At 61.1% G+C, this 16683-nt stretch overlaps 1 protein-coding gene across 1 annotated transcript; it reads left to right on the top strand.

The window, feature by feature from the left end:
• The first annotated feature begins 13677 nt into the window (after positions 1-13677).
• RNF208 (ring finger protein 208) lies at positions 13678-16271 on the top strand. Its single transcript, XM_088177391.1, has one exon. The coding sequence runs from the start codon at positions 14356-14358 to the stop codon at positions 15151-15153; it is 798 nt and encodes a 265-aa protein (XP_088033517.1). The 5' UTR covers positions 13678-14355; the 3' UTR covers positions 15154-16271.
• Positions 16272-16683: the final 412 nt, after the last annotated feature.

The raw sequence follows: 16683 nt of genomic DNA on the forward strand, positions 1-16683 counted from the left end.
AGATGTCCTGTGCTGGGGAGTGATGGAGGGGGAGGTTCTCAGAGATGCCACACTACTTCTAGAGGAATAGTGGTTTGAGGAGGAACCTGGGAAAACCAGAAGAAGGAGGAAAACAGCCAGCCTTTGCGGGTTTGTTTTATTTTGATTTGTTTTTGACTGGCTCGTGATCTTGCTGGAAGCTTGAAAATGAGGGGGCAGCCCCATGGAGGGGGCAGCGCTCCCAGAATGGGCCGCAGAGGCAGGAGCATCCCCAGCCGTGGGACACCAGCCAGGAGGAAAGCGTAGCCTCAGGAACTCCTCAGTCCCAGTCCATGAGTTCTGGTCTCCTCCCAGCCATACCAGGACAGGGCACCCACAACCTGTGACCCAGCATGAGCTGTTGGAAGATTTTGCAGGATAAAATAACTGTAGGGATCCCCTGGGATGCCTCAGCTCACCGATGCTTCACACACAGCAAAAGGCACATTTGTTTTCTTTTTAAAAACAAACAAACAAACAAACAAACAAACAAACAAACAAACAAAACCCCCAAAACCAAAAAAACCCAACCAATCAAAAAAAACCCCAAAAATCCAGAAAGCCACAGGCTCGTCCTGTCCCTGGGCCTCTTTCTGCTGGGGACAGGTATTTGCATGGCATCCCAGCGGCGGAGCTTTCCCAGTTCCAGCTCCTCCCAGGGCTCTCCCAGGCACCAGGAATAAAGAGCTCCTGAAGCGATCCCGTTTGTGAGCATTTCCCTGTGCGGTGCAGTGCCTGGCGCGGGCACACGAGGGTGGTGATGCTCTTTGCAGCCCGTCAGTGCCGGCGGATGATGAAGGGGACGCTTCCCAGAGTGAAAGGTTTTACACCCGCGGAGGGGGCAGCGTACCAAACCTTGCGGGGGCTGAAGGCTTGGCTGAAGCTCAGGAGAGCCCGGGGGTGGCCGGTGTGAAGGAAGGACACGGGGAGGGGTTGGGCCAGTGCGGGGATGGGAGGGCAACCCCCAAATTCAGGCTGTGTGAAACATGTGGGATGATTCCCTTCGGGACACCGCAAGTCTCCCACCGTGGAGCACAGATGTGCAGGTTTCCTTCAAGGCTTTACCTGAATTCTCAGCTGCCTCCTCATTAAAATCAGAGTGAGGCTAGAGGATATGGAAGGAGAGATCACAGGGAGTGGGAGGTACCAGTGGGGTGAACATCCCATAAGGGGAGCCCCATGGATCAGTGTCACCAGCACCAGGACTCAGCTGTCACCCAGTGAGGGGCGGCTGTGGGTATGAGGGTGCCGTGGAGGGGACCTCACTGGTGCAGATCTGAGGGGCAATACAGGGAGCACAGAGCAGGACCCAGAGACAAAGCTGCTAAATACAGGAGGCTTGGGGGCTCATAGAAGCTGCAGGATTTGGTGCTCTGTATCCTTGAGCAGCACAGCCTCTCACAGCCTAACACCCCGGGGTGGGAAACTTCATCTCAAAATCCAGCCTGTGTCCCCAGGCCTGTGCTCGGCATCCCACGTGCAAAGACCCTGCTTTGCTTGTCTCCACGTCTGCCCAGGGCATGCAAGGACTTTCCACAGCTCTTGGTTCCCTCTCAAGGAAAGTAATGTGTCCCAAAGGATGGCAGCAGCTTTTAAAGCCCAAACGGAGCCTGGAATTGACCTGCCTAAGCTGCTGGGTGGGAGGGATTTCCTGTGGGGCCATAATGTGTCCCGTCCCTCGGGTCAGCACCTGGTTGCCCACGCTGGGCTGTCCTGGCCCCAGCACCCATCCTCCAGCAGGCCAGGTCCTGCAGTCCGTGCCGCCTCCGAGCACTCAGCTCTGTGTGGAGGGGCAGCACAGGCTCCTCTGCCGAGGCTCCCGAGCCCGGCTGCTCACCCTGCGGCACAGCACGGCCCCGAAAGGGCTGGCAGCTCCTCGAATGCCACAGCGTCCCTTGCCGGCGCCATCCTGCTCACACTGCGCTCTCCCGATGTGACATCCCAGCCGCCCTGCAGGCTCACGGTGGGGACAGGGATGCATAGCTGGGACACACGTGTTCGTGCCTGCCCAGCCCTCCAGGTGCCCGCGGGGACAGGGACGCTGCAGACACGTCCGCGGTGCCCGGTGTGCTGGGGCTTCTCGGAGCCTGCGCTCCTGTCAGACACCTGTGCGGGGATGCTGAGCTGCAGAGTCCAAAGCCTTTCCAGCTTAATGCCAGGCTCTTCCCTTGCCAGGGGGATGCTGCGTTCCTCGGGGATGACGCGTTGGAGCTAGCACATAACCCAGTGTCCAGGCTGGCACGGCCACACCGACATCACAGGAGTGTTCGGGCGCCTGGCCCGCCGCCGGCCTCTCCCCGGGCTGCAGGAACCGGAGAGGAGCCGGTTTCCTTATCGCCCCTCCGCAGCCCCCCTCCGTCCCTCTCCCCTGCGGCTCCCGGCCCGGCCGCCCCCGGGTCACGCCGGGGCTTGGCAACGGCGTGGGGGAAGCGAGCATTGTGGCTGCCCACTGCGGCCCGGCTGGAGGAGAAAGCAAGGATTTCCTGGCCTGGAGCAAATCCTTCCCGTCTCCTCCCAGCTGCCGAGAGCCTTGGGGCTGAGGGAGGGCTGTTCCCAACAGACTTTGGACCAGCAGCCGGGGGCTTCCCCTGCATGGAGTTGCTGCTGAATGTGCAAGGAAGCAGGAGGCAGCACGGATCTGGGCACTTCTGTTGGCAGTGCCAAAATCTCCCCCTGTGCTCCATCCTACACATAAACAAAATCCGTGCTCAGGCAGAGCCTTTGGCCGGCACAGAGATGTTCTCCTTGGTGTTTGTGCATTCTCACCGACAATGTGCCACGGGGACAGTGGCAGCTGGGTGGCCTTCTGCCATTGCACAGAGACTTTAGGAAAGGCAATTTGCCTATTGCCAAGCTCAGCCCAGCCCCATGACAGGTCGATGCTGTGGAGATTTGTGTCCATGGGCCATAACCTTCAGCTCCCCGTGCAGAACCAGGCAGCAGCAAACAGCCCAGCATGTTTTCCAAGGCTAAACCCTCACACAGACACCTGGAAAAGGGGCTGTAAGAGCCCCAGCTGGGACACGGGGTTGGGCAGCTCACATACACAGCCAGGCTTCTACCTGCTCAAATGTCACTTGTCCTTCCTGCGGATGGAGCAGCCGAGGCGGGGGCAGCTTCTGCTCCCACCCTGGCGGGCTCCTGAGCAGCCTCGTGGGCGATGCCGCAGCTTCCGCTGTGCCACGACCTTATGCAGTGACTGCACCTGCTGATGGTTTTTTTAAGAACAAGGGCTGGTTTCTAGTTTCCTGCTATATTTCCGTGATTGAAAGTTTCCAGTCCGGGGGATGGCTGTGGCAGAAGTCCTGTCACTCATCTGGCCTGGAGCATCCCCAGCACTTTGCCATCCTCTCCTTTGGCCCCTGCCCCGGGGATGGATTACGGATGGCACCATCCTGCCCTGCTGAATGCTTGGCCGTGGCCACCTGAAGCTACTCTTCACGCGGGGACCCGGCAGACCCTGTGCAGCACCCAACTCCCAGCTAAGCCCTTGGCTCCGACTCTCTCCCAGTGGAGGTCTGGTTTCTGTCCTGCCGTCTGCTTGTCCTCCCTCGCTCCAAACAGTCCCCGTTTGTTTGGCTCTCGCTGCCGGCTGGAGCCGGGGCCGCGTGCTTGGGCCGCCTGTGCACAACGGCTCCTTGTTCACCACCTCCCTCCCCGCTCGCTTCTCGCCTGCTTTAGCAATAATCCCAATTAGCTGTGCCCTCTCCTTGCTCCCCAGCTGCACCGCGGACCTTCGTCCCTCCTGCTCGGCGCCGGTGGCAGGAGCGCTGCTGTCCGGAGGGGGCCACCCCCGGGCCAGCGGGATATGGGCACGGGACGATGGCTGCCACCTTCCTGGGTGTGCAGGCAGGCTGTGCAGAATCCAGGTGGTTGTGGTCCATGCGGAATACCAGGTCTTTCCAATCCTCTTTGTCACTTGAGGAGGGTGAGGAAGTTGTGCCAAATCTGGAGCTCCCAGGGTGCCACTGGCATCTCCCTCTGCTCCTTCGCAGCGTCTGGTGGGTGCTGCCCGTCCTGCCCCAGCCGTACTGGGTACCACCCCTGCCCCGCTCCCCGGGCGCGGGGGCTTCCTGCAAGCCACCGCCCCCGTGCCACCGCGGCTGCACCATCCTCACCCATCCTCCCAGAGCCGCCAGCTCAGCCGGAGCCGGGGGCGGGCGGGAGAAGGGTGAAGTTTCCAGCCGCTGACGAAGGCTGGGACAGTGGAGGGGCCTTTCCACAGCAGTTTCCGGCAGTGCCGTGCTCCAGGGCCACCTTCTGCTCTGTCCCCTGAGCCCACGGGGAAGCCGGAGCGCAATCCCTAGGGAGGTGCTGGGCACAGGAGCATCCCTGCGGGCAGAGCCCTGCGAGAGGAGCAGGACCAGTTATTCGTGCGTGCTGACAGTGCCTCGTGCATCTCCCAGGCTGGAAAGCCAGGGCAGGCAAAGCCCCAGATCCTCTACCCGTGGCCACGCCAGCTCCTGCAATGGTCACAGCAGAGTGGGCAGCCCCCTGCCAGCATCCCCGTGCTGCAGCCGTGCGGGGACACAGCACCTTGGCAGGGGCTTCACCAGGAAAGGCCAGCACCGGGGCTGCCACTCCCGGGATGGCTCCGAGCGCCCAGCCCGCTCTGACAGCAGCCCCGGGCTCCCGGAGTTTGATCTTTACCGCTCGAGCCGGGCTGTCTGCTCCCATTTGCGTCTGCCGAAGGAATGATGCGAGCGCCAGGGTGGCGCAGGCTGGCAGCTCCGTGCTGGCATGCAGGCAGCCGCCGGGCAGGCAGCCCCTGCGCTGCTGCAGAGCCTCCTCCGCAGCCCTGCCAACCCCAAACCCCGTGTGCAGATCAGGGTCCTGCAGAAGCCATGGCTGGGTGAGCCCGGGCAGGTGAGGGGCTCCCAGGGACCCTGTGTGCTTTGCTGGGGGCAGCCCTCAGCCTTGAGCCTGCACCTTGAAAGCAAAACCCTTGAGCCTGCAGCCTCAAACCTGTCCTTTCTTCCCCATCCATTGGACCATGATGGCACCAGAGCACCCTGGGGGGCAACTGTGGGTGCTCAGTGCCCTGTAGAGCTTCTTGTTTCCCCCCCCCCTAACACACACGTGCCCCCAGCAGACCGGGACATGGTGGTCCAGGTCTCCCTGGTAACCCCTGTCCTGTTCTGGGGACACAGCACAGTCTCAGTGGCACCTGACAACTCCCGCAGCAGTCTGGACATGCTGGGTCCTCCTCCCCAGCTGGACCTCTGGTTTCTGTTACACGAAGTGGCCTCACCTCCCCATGTCACCCTGGATCCAGTGCTCCACTTGCTTCCCCACAGCCTGCACAGGAGCACCAGGCTGCTGCAGACCCATTGTGCCCTAAGGTCTCCCTTCAGCCAAGGCACTAGGCAAGGAGTCCTCTCTGGAGGGAGCAGAGGGGAAAGACAGGCCTCGAGGTGCCCAGCAACATCCCAGCATCCTGGCACCAGACATATTGGCCCAAGCTCTTGGAGGACTGGAGAAATCAGGGTGATGAAAACCCGAAGGCCAGATGATGCTGTCAGCCCTAGAGAACATCCCCAAGAGCTAGTGCACCCCCCCCCACGCCTGCCCCGTGGAGTGCAGCCCCTCCCAGGGACCCTCTGCCACGTGTCCCGCACTCCCAGCTTCCACCCACGGCAACGCCGGGAGTTCACCAGCTCGAGCAACTCCTCATGCCTGGCCCACTCTCCCTTCCAGCCTCCCATCCCCAGGCCTGTGAGCCACCCCTCTTCCCCCCACTGCAGCTCTCCCAGCACACACTCAGACCAAGCACTGGCTCAGCTCCCCAGGCTCCAAGAGCAGCAGCTCCTGCTCTGGCAGCTCCCCGGGGCCCCCCAGCCTCTGCCAGAGAGGGAGCCATGCCCAGGGCCATCTCCCAGCTGTGCACCCACACAAGCCCCCAGGAGGGTGACAGGAACACAGAGAAAACAAAATCCTCAGCTCAGCACTCAAATTCACCCAGCGGACCCAGAAATGCAGCTCCTCACAAGAGCATGTGCTGCCCAAGCTGAGCAGAAGGGCCAGCAGGAGACCCGGGGGTGCTGCCAGCTGCTGAGAGCAGGGATGGGGGAGTGCAGTGTGCCCTCAGGTCCTGTTGGGAGCCCCAGGACAGTCACACTGGGACAGCAGGATCCCACCACCTGCAAGCACAGCTACAGCCTCGGGTGTGGGGCTGTGTCCAGAGCAAGGGGGGGGCAGCAGACTGGAGCCGGGCAGGACTCGGTGGGTCCCATCCCTTCAGGGAAGTTTTCCTGCAAAAGCTGAAATTACACTGCAAAAACAAACCGCTGCTTCAGTCTGCTCGCTGGCTCGGAGCTGTGTCCCAGCCGAGGCAGCACACGGGAAGGAGGAGCAGGACTTTGGGCACCGCGGCTCGTTCCAGGACCAGCGTGTCCCACCGGGCACCTCGAGGGCACCCGCGGCCGCCGCTGCTCCTCCTCCCTGACCCAGTTTGTGCCTGGCCGCGGCATCCAGTGCTGGCAGGTTATGAGCGCCGGGCTCTCCCGTGCAGCCACAATTACAGGGCGCCTGCCGCAGCCCCAGCGTCGGCACCGGAGCTGCTCCACCAGCCCTGCACCCGCCCAGCCCCCGAATGAGGGCTGGGACAGCGCCTGGATCCCAGCTCTGCACATGTTCTGCTTTCTTCCGAGCCTCGAATCCCTCGGGCTCTGTTAAACCCGGCATCAGCTGGGCTGCACGGGCTGAGGGAAGGCTTCTGCAGAGCTGCCGTTTCTATTTCTGGGCCAGCCCTGTCCTGTTTTCCTTGGACACAAGGTGTTTTCTAAAGGAAATGGGCCTTCCTTGCACCCTCTCAGCCCTGAAATGCAGCTTTAGGTCTTTGTGGTCATCTCTGCCTGGGTCAGCAGTCCCTGGGGGGTGGCAGATTCCCCCCCGCCCCATCATTCTTCAGCAGCACTGCAGGACTGGGAAAGAGTTTCTGACATGGCTGTGCTGCTGTGGGGTCACCAACCCAGAACTTCTCCAGGGAGTCCATGAGACTGTGTGTACCTGGGGCTGGGGAAGATGCAGCCGCAGATGAAAAAGGAGGCTCTGATGGGAGCAGGGGCTCCACTTGTCCCACAGGGCCTGTGGCTCAGGGTGTGGCCAGTTTGTCACTCTGGACCTATGCAGGGCAGCTCTGAAGAACATCCCATCACCTCTCTGTGCCGTCTTTGACCCTCAAAGAGAAAAAAAGATTTTTCCCTGTGTAGCTATACAGAAATACATCTGGAATTTCCCATGTCCTTGCTTGTGGCTATGGATTCCCATCCTCTCTCCCTCCTCTCAGGAGATAACTGGCCACAGTTACCTGTGGACTGTTAACTGAGTTAACAGTCTGAGACTTAACTGACAGTTAACTGAGCAGTACATCTTCCATGAGTGTTCTTTTCTGGCAGCTGAGCAACCCCAGGTCTGCAGGCAGGGAGTTGGTGGGGAGGGGAATGAAGGTCACCACATCTGAGGAGAGGATGTGGTCCCTCTGGCCCTGGCTCCTTGACCTCCCCCCAACCCATGTGCAGTCCCTCTCCTCCTATTCCTTCCTCCTGCTCAGTGCAGCACCAGCAAGGTGGGCCCCCTCTTCACTCCCAGGATTCATAGAATCAGTATTAATCACTAAGAGTAAAAATAATGATTAAACTCCTTGGAATCTTTTGGGGCTCCATAACCTTCAAGCTGATCAGAGTACCACATGTGCATCTCAAGGTTTGTCTGTGGCTTTGAACATTTCGGGGACCTTCTGAGTATCCCTTCTCTCATGGTGGCATCTCTTTAGACAGCTGCAAGCCTAGAAACCAGCCCATGGAAGCCCCCCATGGCATTAGGATTGTACTGCAAGACCATCAGTGGTCAGGTCCTGACCACCAGCAACCAGCCCACACACTGTTTTAAACAGCAACCAGGGAACAGCTCTGCAGCAGCTGGGGCATCCCTCAGCTACCAGCTGGCAACAAGAAACTCTGCTGCTTTCTTGGCAGAGGTTTTAGTAGCATCCCTCCAAAATGGTGTTTGCTCTGCCTGGGCAAGCTGCACAGACAGTTCCTCTGGTGGTTTTGGTGGAGCATTGTGGCTGATGAGAGCTGCCCTGCTTTCCTCTTCTGTTGGGGTCTGTGCTGGGCTGTTGTGGCCACCTCAGCCGGGCCTGGAGGGTCTCAGCCTGGGATGGTGCTGATTGTGGCACTTGGAGTCCCTTCCCTTGGTGCTCTATCCCGGCAAGGAGAGGCAGTCCAGAGGGGATGGAGCCCAGAGCATGAAAACACGGCGTGTGGGTGCCACGTCCGTCCCTCCCAGCCAGGCCAGGCCGGGCAGGGACAGACCTGCAGAGAAAGCTGCTCTCTGCAAAGCTGGGAATGAGCTCATGTTTTTGTGGGTGAATTATCTGTGTGATGAGTGATTCACCAGAGCAAAACAAGATCGGTGTGAGAAACAGACAGGATTTTGGGAAGAGCTTTGGATGTGTGCAGGACTCCGACAAGCAAATTTGGTGATGAGAGCAGCAAGGAGCAAAGAAAGGTGGCCTGAGGTGCTGCCACCAGGAGCATGGACAGCATGGATGGGAATTTGGCAAAAAAAAACAAGAAAGGTTTGGCACACACGGAGCTGTCAGCTTGCCCAGGTGGGGTGGAAGGAAATGCCTCAGGTGCCATCACAGCACAAGGCTGGCACCAAGTGAGAGCTGGGCCATCCTCTCACAACAGGACCTTCCCACAGGTGCTAGAAATCCAGAAGGGCAATAAAATCCTGAGCTGGATAGCTGAGCAGGTGATGGCTGATGATGAGGAAGAAATTTAGGGCAGAATTATCTTCTGGCTTCACTGTTCATCTCAGCAAAGCCTGGCCAGCAGTGTTACAGCTCCCAACACATTTACAGAGCAAAGGTTTTGAACTGATCCATTCAAGACACTGGACAGGAATGAGTTTTGCAGAATGAAGCTGTGGTTTCACTCAAGGACAACATCAGCTGAATTACAACAAATAACCTCCTGATTATAAACAGAAAAACCTTGTTCATCTGGGACAAATTAAAGGAATCCACTGGCAAAGCTGTTCCTGCATGTCTGTCCAAGGAGAGCTGGACCTGAAGACAGCAGGTACAACTGAGCTGAGGAGCAACCTCTGAACCCAAAGGTGTGCTTGGCCTGTTGACAAGGTCTCTGAAAATGGTAAAATACATCAGTGCTGCTTGTAAAACCCAGGAGAGTACCCATATCACATAAGCACAGCTCAGAAGGCATTCTGAGGATATCCACATGCAGCCCAAATATGTACATTTATGATAACACCCAATTCAATAGGTTTTTATAAAAGATTATGCAACATGTATGTTTATATGCCACAGTTAAACCAGGAGTAAGAGACAGGACTCAAAGGCAGAGGTGGCCACGGGGCTGAGGTTTGGTGGAGTCATCACTCAAATCCGAGCCACACAGACCCAGACAGAGATGGAAGGTCTGAGTTTGGAAGGATGAGATTGTTTCAGTTTGGGTAGAAAGTAGAGATCTTGGAGGACCAACTCAGCAGAGGAAAGCTCTGCACTGAACATGTGAAGCAGAAGCAGAGCCATTGGGGCAACAGGAAGATCCCAGCACCTTGGCACAAACACACTCTTATTCAGCAGAAAAGATGCCCAACGTAATTTATTATTATTTTTAAATAGAGCTGTTGCTTAACTCACAGAATAGCAGCATAATAACACTGTGTAGCTGGGTCAGCACAGGGATGCCATATGAATTAATAACAGAAAATAGCTCGTGCTCGCTCACTTCCTGCAATTTCCTCTGCTCAGTGAGCTCAGGCGTGCGATCTCGGCTCTTACTATCTGCACCCAGGCACTTAGCAGGGAAGGCAGGAGCACCTGACAAAGGAAGGATGGGGAAGATTAAGGGAATCCCTGTTTAGCAGTGTTAGAGTGCCAGGCGACAGCAGCCTCACGCTGATTTCGGCAGGTAAGCAGATCAAAGACTGGCACTTAGAGGGACTAGAGGCATTCAAAAGTCCCTTATCCAGTGAGAGAAACTCAAAGATTAAAAACCCAACAGTTGTCAAGAAGAGAGCACGGATTTACAGGTGGAGGTGATGCTGTAGGGTCCCCAGGGAGAACCACACTCTAGGGTCAGTCTGGTCTGGGAATGGAGCACAGCTGAGCCCTTGGGGTGCTAGAGAATCCTTCTGCCTCGGTGGCTTTGGTCACCTCCTCCAGGTCAGAAGAGATGCACCTGGACGATATTTTTAGCATCATTGTCTGAAATGTGGGTGAGAAGATCATCAATGGGCTGCATAAGGCCTGGCAGAGCTGTGGAATATGTAACCTCTAGTTCCTGTGTCCGTCCCACTGATGGCAGGGCCAGAGGACAGCGATGGTGTGAAGACAATGCGGCTCTGAGGACACAACACAGCTCCAGGACCACACAGACTCCTTGTTACAGGGGCTGGATCTTTGCTGCATCAGGGCTGGAGGGGCAGCAAACAGGGTTGGGCAGGGTAATAAAAGGGAGGGCATAAAAGTCCAGGCAAAATCCTGGAGGAATATGAAAAATTAAAACACAGCAATGGGCAGCACAAGCAAGGAAACCCTAGCAGCACCCAAAGGAGCCTTGTGAGCTCCCAGCAGCGTCCTGCTCCAGCCAGGGCTGGATGGAGTGGTGGAGTGGGTTTGTATTGGAGCATGTGTACATGCCTGGGTCTCTGCTCCTGGGGTTGGGGTATGGGAGCTAGAGGTCTCTGTGTGGGGCCGCCTGCTCATTTTGGCCATTTGCCTGTCAGGTCCCCATTCTGGAGGCAGCCAGGCCTCTAACATCTGCCAGGGGACATCCATGACTCTCGCATCTGCAGGAGCCAGGAAGCATGGACCAGGAGTCATCTGCTCAGGGCACCTTGTGGGATGTCCCCAGCCTGTGGGGTCCTGTCTGCCTGTGCCGTTATGGGGGTCGCACCAGCAAGCCCATGGCCATGAGTTCCCCAGGGACCAGTGAGCTCCTGTGCCCAGGTGCCCCGGAGCTCAGCAGGAACTGGGGGGGCTCAGCTCCCCCGACAGCCGGGGGCCATGGATCCCAGGGGACACAGTACGGTGCACGGCTGATTTGGCAGTGGGAAAAAGCAGTGGTGGGGCAATTCCTGGCTGTCCAACCTCTTCCCAGACCCGGGGGCTGCAGGCAGGGCCCTGCTCCCCGATGCTGCCCCACAGCCGCGGCCCCGGAGCAGCACGGCCGGCGCGGAGCCGCTTGCAGCGCGGCGCTGATGCTGAGTCACCGCGGGCCCCTCGGAACGACCCGCGGGGGCCCGGCCGGCGGCGGGAGGAGGAGGGGGGGCCGCAGGGAGGGTTCGGGAGCGGCTACGGGGAGAAGGGCCAAGAGGGGCTATGGGATGGGAAAGCGGGACAAGTGTGGGACAAGGAGGAATGTTCGGGGAGGGGGCTGTGAGGGGCGGATGAAGGGGTGCGGGGGAGGGCGCGGGGCAAGGGGGGTGCTGGGCGGGGAGGGGGCGTGCAGGGAGGTGGGGGTGCGGGGCGGAGAGGGGGTGTGCTGGGCGTCAGGCGCTGCGGCCGGCGGCCCCCGGCGCTGCTGAGCGAGAGAAATGTGAGGCGGCTGCACCACTGCGGCGGCACTGCGGGCGGCGGCGGGAGCGCGCAGCAGCGCCCGCGCCGCCGGGCCCCGGGAACGGCGGGCACGGAGCCGCCGCTGCCTGCCCGCTGCTGCCCGCCGCTGCCTGCACCTGCCGAGGGGCACAGGGGGGGCCGCCATCAGCCCGCCATAGCCTGTGCTGCGGGCCGGGGGTGTTGCATCAGCCCCGCGCCGAGCCGGGGTCCGCGGCCGGAGGCGGCGGGGGGAGCCGGGGGAGGGCACGAAGGAGCCCCCCGGAGCGGCAGCGGCGGTACCTGCCGGCTCCCCCGGCCGCCGGTCGCCGCCGAGCATCCGGAGCAGCCCGGCGCCGCCAGCCCCGGCCTCTGTGCCCGGTCCTCTTCCCGCGCCGCCGCGGCCGCAGCCGGAGTAGGCGGTGGGGCCGGGGGGAGCGGGGCCGGGGGCGGCCCGGCCGGCCAGGACCATCCCCGTGGAGCCGCGCCTCGGAACCGCCAGCATCCCTGGGGAGCCGCGCCTGGCCGGAGCAGCGCCGCATCCCTCTGCCTTTCAGATAACCTCCGCCGCTCGGGCCTGCGAAGCCGCACCGGGCACGGAGCGGGGGCTGGTGGCTGAACCGGGACCCCTGCCCGGGGCCAGCGCAGGTAACGGCGGGCGGGGGGGGGGGAGTCACCCTGCGGGCGTGCGGGAGTACACGTGTGTGTGTGCGGGGAGCCCTTGTGTGTGCACAGGCGTGTGCTCCGCGAGGCTGCGAGCAGGGACGTGTGAGGCTGGAGATTGCGGTGGGAGGTTGGGTAGGGGAGGGTGCTGGGTAGGACTGTGTCATCCCCAAAGTGATGGGAATGCGGGGTACAGTGGGGGCTGTGTCACCCTCGAAGTGATGGGAATGCGGGGTACGGCGGGGGCTGTGCCACCCCCGAAAGGATGGGGATGGCGAGGGGCTGTGTCGCCCCAGGGGCAGTGGGGGTGCGGGGTGCTGCGCCAGGGCGTGCGTGAAGGGGTGTGACAGAACGAGCGTGGGAACGCGGTGACAGTGAGTGGCACTGCTGACCACCCGGATCGCCGTGCTCGTGGGCGCTGCGGGTGAGTGTCTGTGTGAGAGCTGCAGGCAGAGCCTCCGGGGCTGCTGCTCTGTGCTGGAGCGGGGGAATATATGCTGCTTGTGGGGCGCGGGGTGCAGGATGTGGGGTGCAGAATGTGGGCCCACGATGGCAAATGAAAGAGGCGAGGCCTCCCTCCGCAGGTCAGGATGCTTGCGGGACCCCAGTGCTGTCAGGGCATGGCCCCCGGGACACCCCGACTGGGGCTGGGCAGGGATCCAGCCCACCCTCCCAGCCCTCAGGCACCCGGGGCTGAACCCCCACGGCCTCTCTTCATTCCCAAAGGCTGCTGCTGCTGCAACCAGATGGCCCCCTCGGGCCCCCTCCGCCAGGCCTGGCAGCGCCGGCGGGAGCAGGCATCCCTCTAACAGGATTTGCAGCGTGATGGAGGAGAGCGCCTTCGCCCTTCTCGGAGGAGAGCCGGGCTGGCGCAGGGCTGCTGAGGGAGAAAATGGCCTCGAGCTGGCTACCTGCCCCCCATCCCCTGCCCCCAAACGTGGCCTGGCCTCTCCATCAGCCCTGGGACAAGGGCAGGGAACTGGGAAGGGGGGGAGAGGAAGCCGGAGGGAGGGATAATAGCAGGGACAGATCAGGAGCAAGCGATGGAGGTAAAAATAGATCCACTGAGCAGAGGAGGGGCTAAACGTGAGAGAAAACCCTGAGCAGAGGCAGGTCGGTGGAGGAACCCCTTCGGGAGAGGCTCTGCAGCCCAACGGGGCTCTGGGGGACCTGCCCTCCCGCCCTCAGGGCAGAGGGGGGTCCCGGGACCCCACGCTCGGGGCCGCCGAAGGGATGCCTGGGGGGAAATACCTGCCTGCTCCCACTTCCGTAGCCCAAGCACATGGGCTGATGGACAGGACCTGCAGGGCTCGATTGCCAAATCGCCGGGATGCAGGCGGGCACGCATCCCGAGGGAGCTCTGGCAGCCGGTAAATCCCTGAAGAGCCTTGGATCCAACCCCCTCTCACTTTTCATTTCCAGCAAGCGCGAAGCTGAGCTGGGGACAGAGGTACCAGGGACCGAGGGGACAAGGTGTGTGGTGTCCTGGCCGCAGCCAAGGTGAGCTGCCCTCCGGACCGGGATGTGCCCTGAGCCCCTGCCCTGCGGGAGCTGCCGGTGACGGCAAGTGGGAGAGCCGGGAAGTCAGAGCAAAGGAATTTGCAAACACATTCTTCAACGCCACGAGGATCCCACTGCATGTAAACAGGAATAGAGGTCGGGCTGGGGCGAAGTGAGAGCTGCCTCCAGTTCTGCAAGACCCTTCCTGGACTCACCTGCCCTGGGCAGTGCCCAGTGCCACCATCCCCAAATTACTGTTCCCGACTGCAGCTGATCCGCTGTGGGAAGTGGCAGGGAAGGCGAAGGGCAGGGCTGCTGAGTGACTGCCAATGTCACGTTAACATCCCGCAGGGAGCCGGCGCTTTGATCATCCGCCCAAGAGCATCTCGAAGCAGGCAGGATGCCACTGTGAGCTCTGCCTTCTGCCCGCCCCAGCCTCGCACCTGGCACCCTCGGGGCTGGCTGCAGAAGAGGGGCGCGGGGCCCGCTGGCGCTGCCCCGTGTCCCCAGGATGCTCTCCCGCACCAGCTGCTGCTCCCCGTGCTCCTGCTCCGCGGCCAGACCAAGATTGAAAGCTCAGCAGGCTGCCAGCATGTTTTAGCCTCATGCAGGCGTCCCTCAGAGACCCCAGAGCAGTGGACAGTAATGTGAAAACGATACTCATGTCGTGTCTGAAAGGGCAACAGGTCATCATTAAAATGGAGGCGATGAAAATCATCCACCCGGAGAAGTTCTCGGAGCTGCAGGCATCGCAGCCGCGCTACGCGCCCGCCCCGCGCCGAGAGCCGCCCCTCGTGGCCAAGCGCGCGTGGCCCTCCGAGTCCGAGATCATCGTCAACCAAGCGTGCGGGGACATCCCTGCCTTGGACGCCACCCCCGGGCCCCTGCCGCTGCCCCGGACTCCCCCCCTGCCGCGGCGCGAGCGCGGCTACCAGGGCCAGCGCAAGGGCAGCTCCGAGGTCTGCTACCACCGGCAGCCGCCATCAGACGAGGTGATCGTCAACCAGTACGTGCTGCACCCCTCGACGCCCTGCGAGCCCCTGGAGTGCCCCACCTGCGGCCACATGTACAACTTCACCAACAAGCGGCCCCGCATCCTCTCCTGCCTGCACTCAGTGTGCGAGGAGTGTCTGCAGATCCTCTACGAGTCCTGCCCCAAGTACAAGTTCATCTCCTGCCCCACCTGCAAGCGGGAGACCGTCCTCTTCACCGACTACGGGCTGGCGGCTCTGGCCGTCAACACCAGTATCCTGAACAGACTGCCGGCCGAGGCCCTGGCTGCCAACCCCGTCCAGTGGAGCAGCGACACCGACCGCAGCTGCTACCAGACCTTCCGCCAGTACTGCGGGGCCGCCTGCACCTGCCACATCCGGAACCCGCTGTCCTCCTGCACCATCATGTGAGCCCCGCGCCCCGCCCGCTCCTCCTCAGCGGGGCACGGCGGGCGGGACAGCGAGGCCAGCGCCACAGCCGGCCCCCTGTCCCCTCTCTGCCAGTGGCACAGCCAGTGAAAGCTCTAATACTCACCACGGCCAAGGATGTGGGACTGGTGTCCTTACCAGCACTCGCGGGGGGCAGTGGGGGTGCTGGGACCTGGCAGCAGCCCCCTGCTCACCTGTGGTCCCCGGGGAGAGGGACGCTGGCGTGGGGAGCACATCTACCAGCGCATCCAGGCTCTGCAGCTCCCTTAGCCCTGCGGCGGGTGCTCCCGTGGTGCATCGAGCATCTCACCGTGCTCCTTCCCCGGGCGCCTCTCCCTCCTCTCTCCCAGGCTCTCCCAAGAGCAGGCGCCGGGTTCTGGCCGGAGTGACACCCTCCCCATCGCCCCATGGCCGGCAGCAGCAGCACAAGGAGCCCTGGAGATGCATGGTGCCACACTGAGCCACCCTCCCAGCACAGGAAGTGAGGACACGTCCCCAGCTGCCCCCTCCACCCCCTCTCTGTAAGTTATTTGCCAAAGCTTTCATCTCAGTGGCCACGCCGCCATGCACCCGAGTCTCAGTAGCCACACCAAGCCGCCATACCGGCCCCTCGGATGCCAGCAGACATGCGGCCCATGTCCTTCACAGGCCCTTGAGGAAAGCTCCACTTTGTCCTCGTTTTGGAGGATTCTTGTTTTTTCCCCATCCCTCCCCGGCCACTCCATCCCAGGCCACTACGTGTTCACCAAGGCATTGAGCTGTGCCCATTCTCTGCCCCTCCACCCGGGACCCACACCGATGCCCCATGGGATGGCTCAGGAGGGTGGCACAGGATCCAGTACCCCAATCTGCTGACTCTAGCAAGGGGATTTGACTGGGCAGGGGGACCGAAGTCTGGCTCCTGCCCACAGCCTCTTCCCCTCAGCAGTACCTCTGCTCTGACCCCTGTGCAGGGGGGCAGGCAGGGCAGCAGTCCCCTGTGCACAGTCTTGCTTTCTCCAGAGCACCTGGAGGGGTAAGTTTGCTGCCAAAAAAGCAAAAAACAAAACAAAACAAAACAAAAAAAAAAAGAAAAAAAAAAAAAAAAAAAAAAAGAAAAAGCCATAATTTTGGGTGCTCCCATGGGGCTGAGCACCACAACCCAGCATGGCCAGGGGCACACACTGCCCAGTCCCAGGGCGCTGGGGCTGGGTGAGCCGGAGGGCAGAACCCTGCATCCTGGAGGAAACAGCAGCCCCTGGCACTGGCCAAAGCCCAGCATCCATCCAGGGAGAGGGGCCAGTCCATGCCCCGTCCCGTCCCGAGGGAACGGGTGTTGCTGCTGGCGCAGCCCCAGGATCGTTCTCCCCCCTCGGTGGAGAACGGCGTCGGTACCGTCTCTGTGTTGCTCTGCCTATGCCCCCCGCTGCTGGTTGTAACCATGATCATGTTTTATACCCAGCCTTGTTCTGACCCCCATCAGTCTCCCCAATAAAGATTATATTGGAACGAAGACCGAGCTGGAAGTGCATC

This window comes from Sturnus vulgaris, chromosome 22, assembly GCF_052056855.1.
Source record: "Sturnus vulgaris isolate bStuVul1 chromosome 22, bStuVul1.hap1, whole genome shotgun sequence".
In the NCBI taxonomy this organism is placed as follows: Eukaryota; Metazoa; Chordata; class Aves; order Passeriformes; family Sturnidae; genus Sturnus; species Sturnus vulgaris.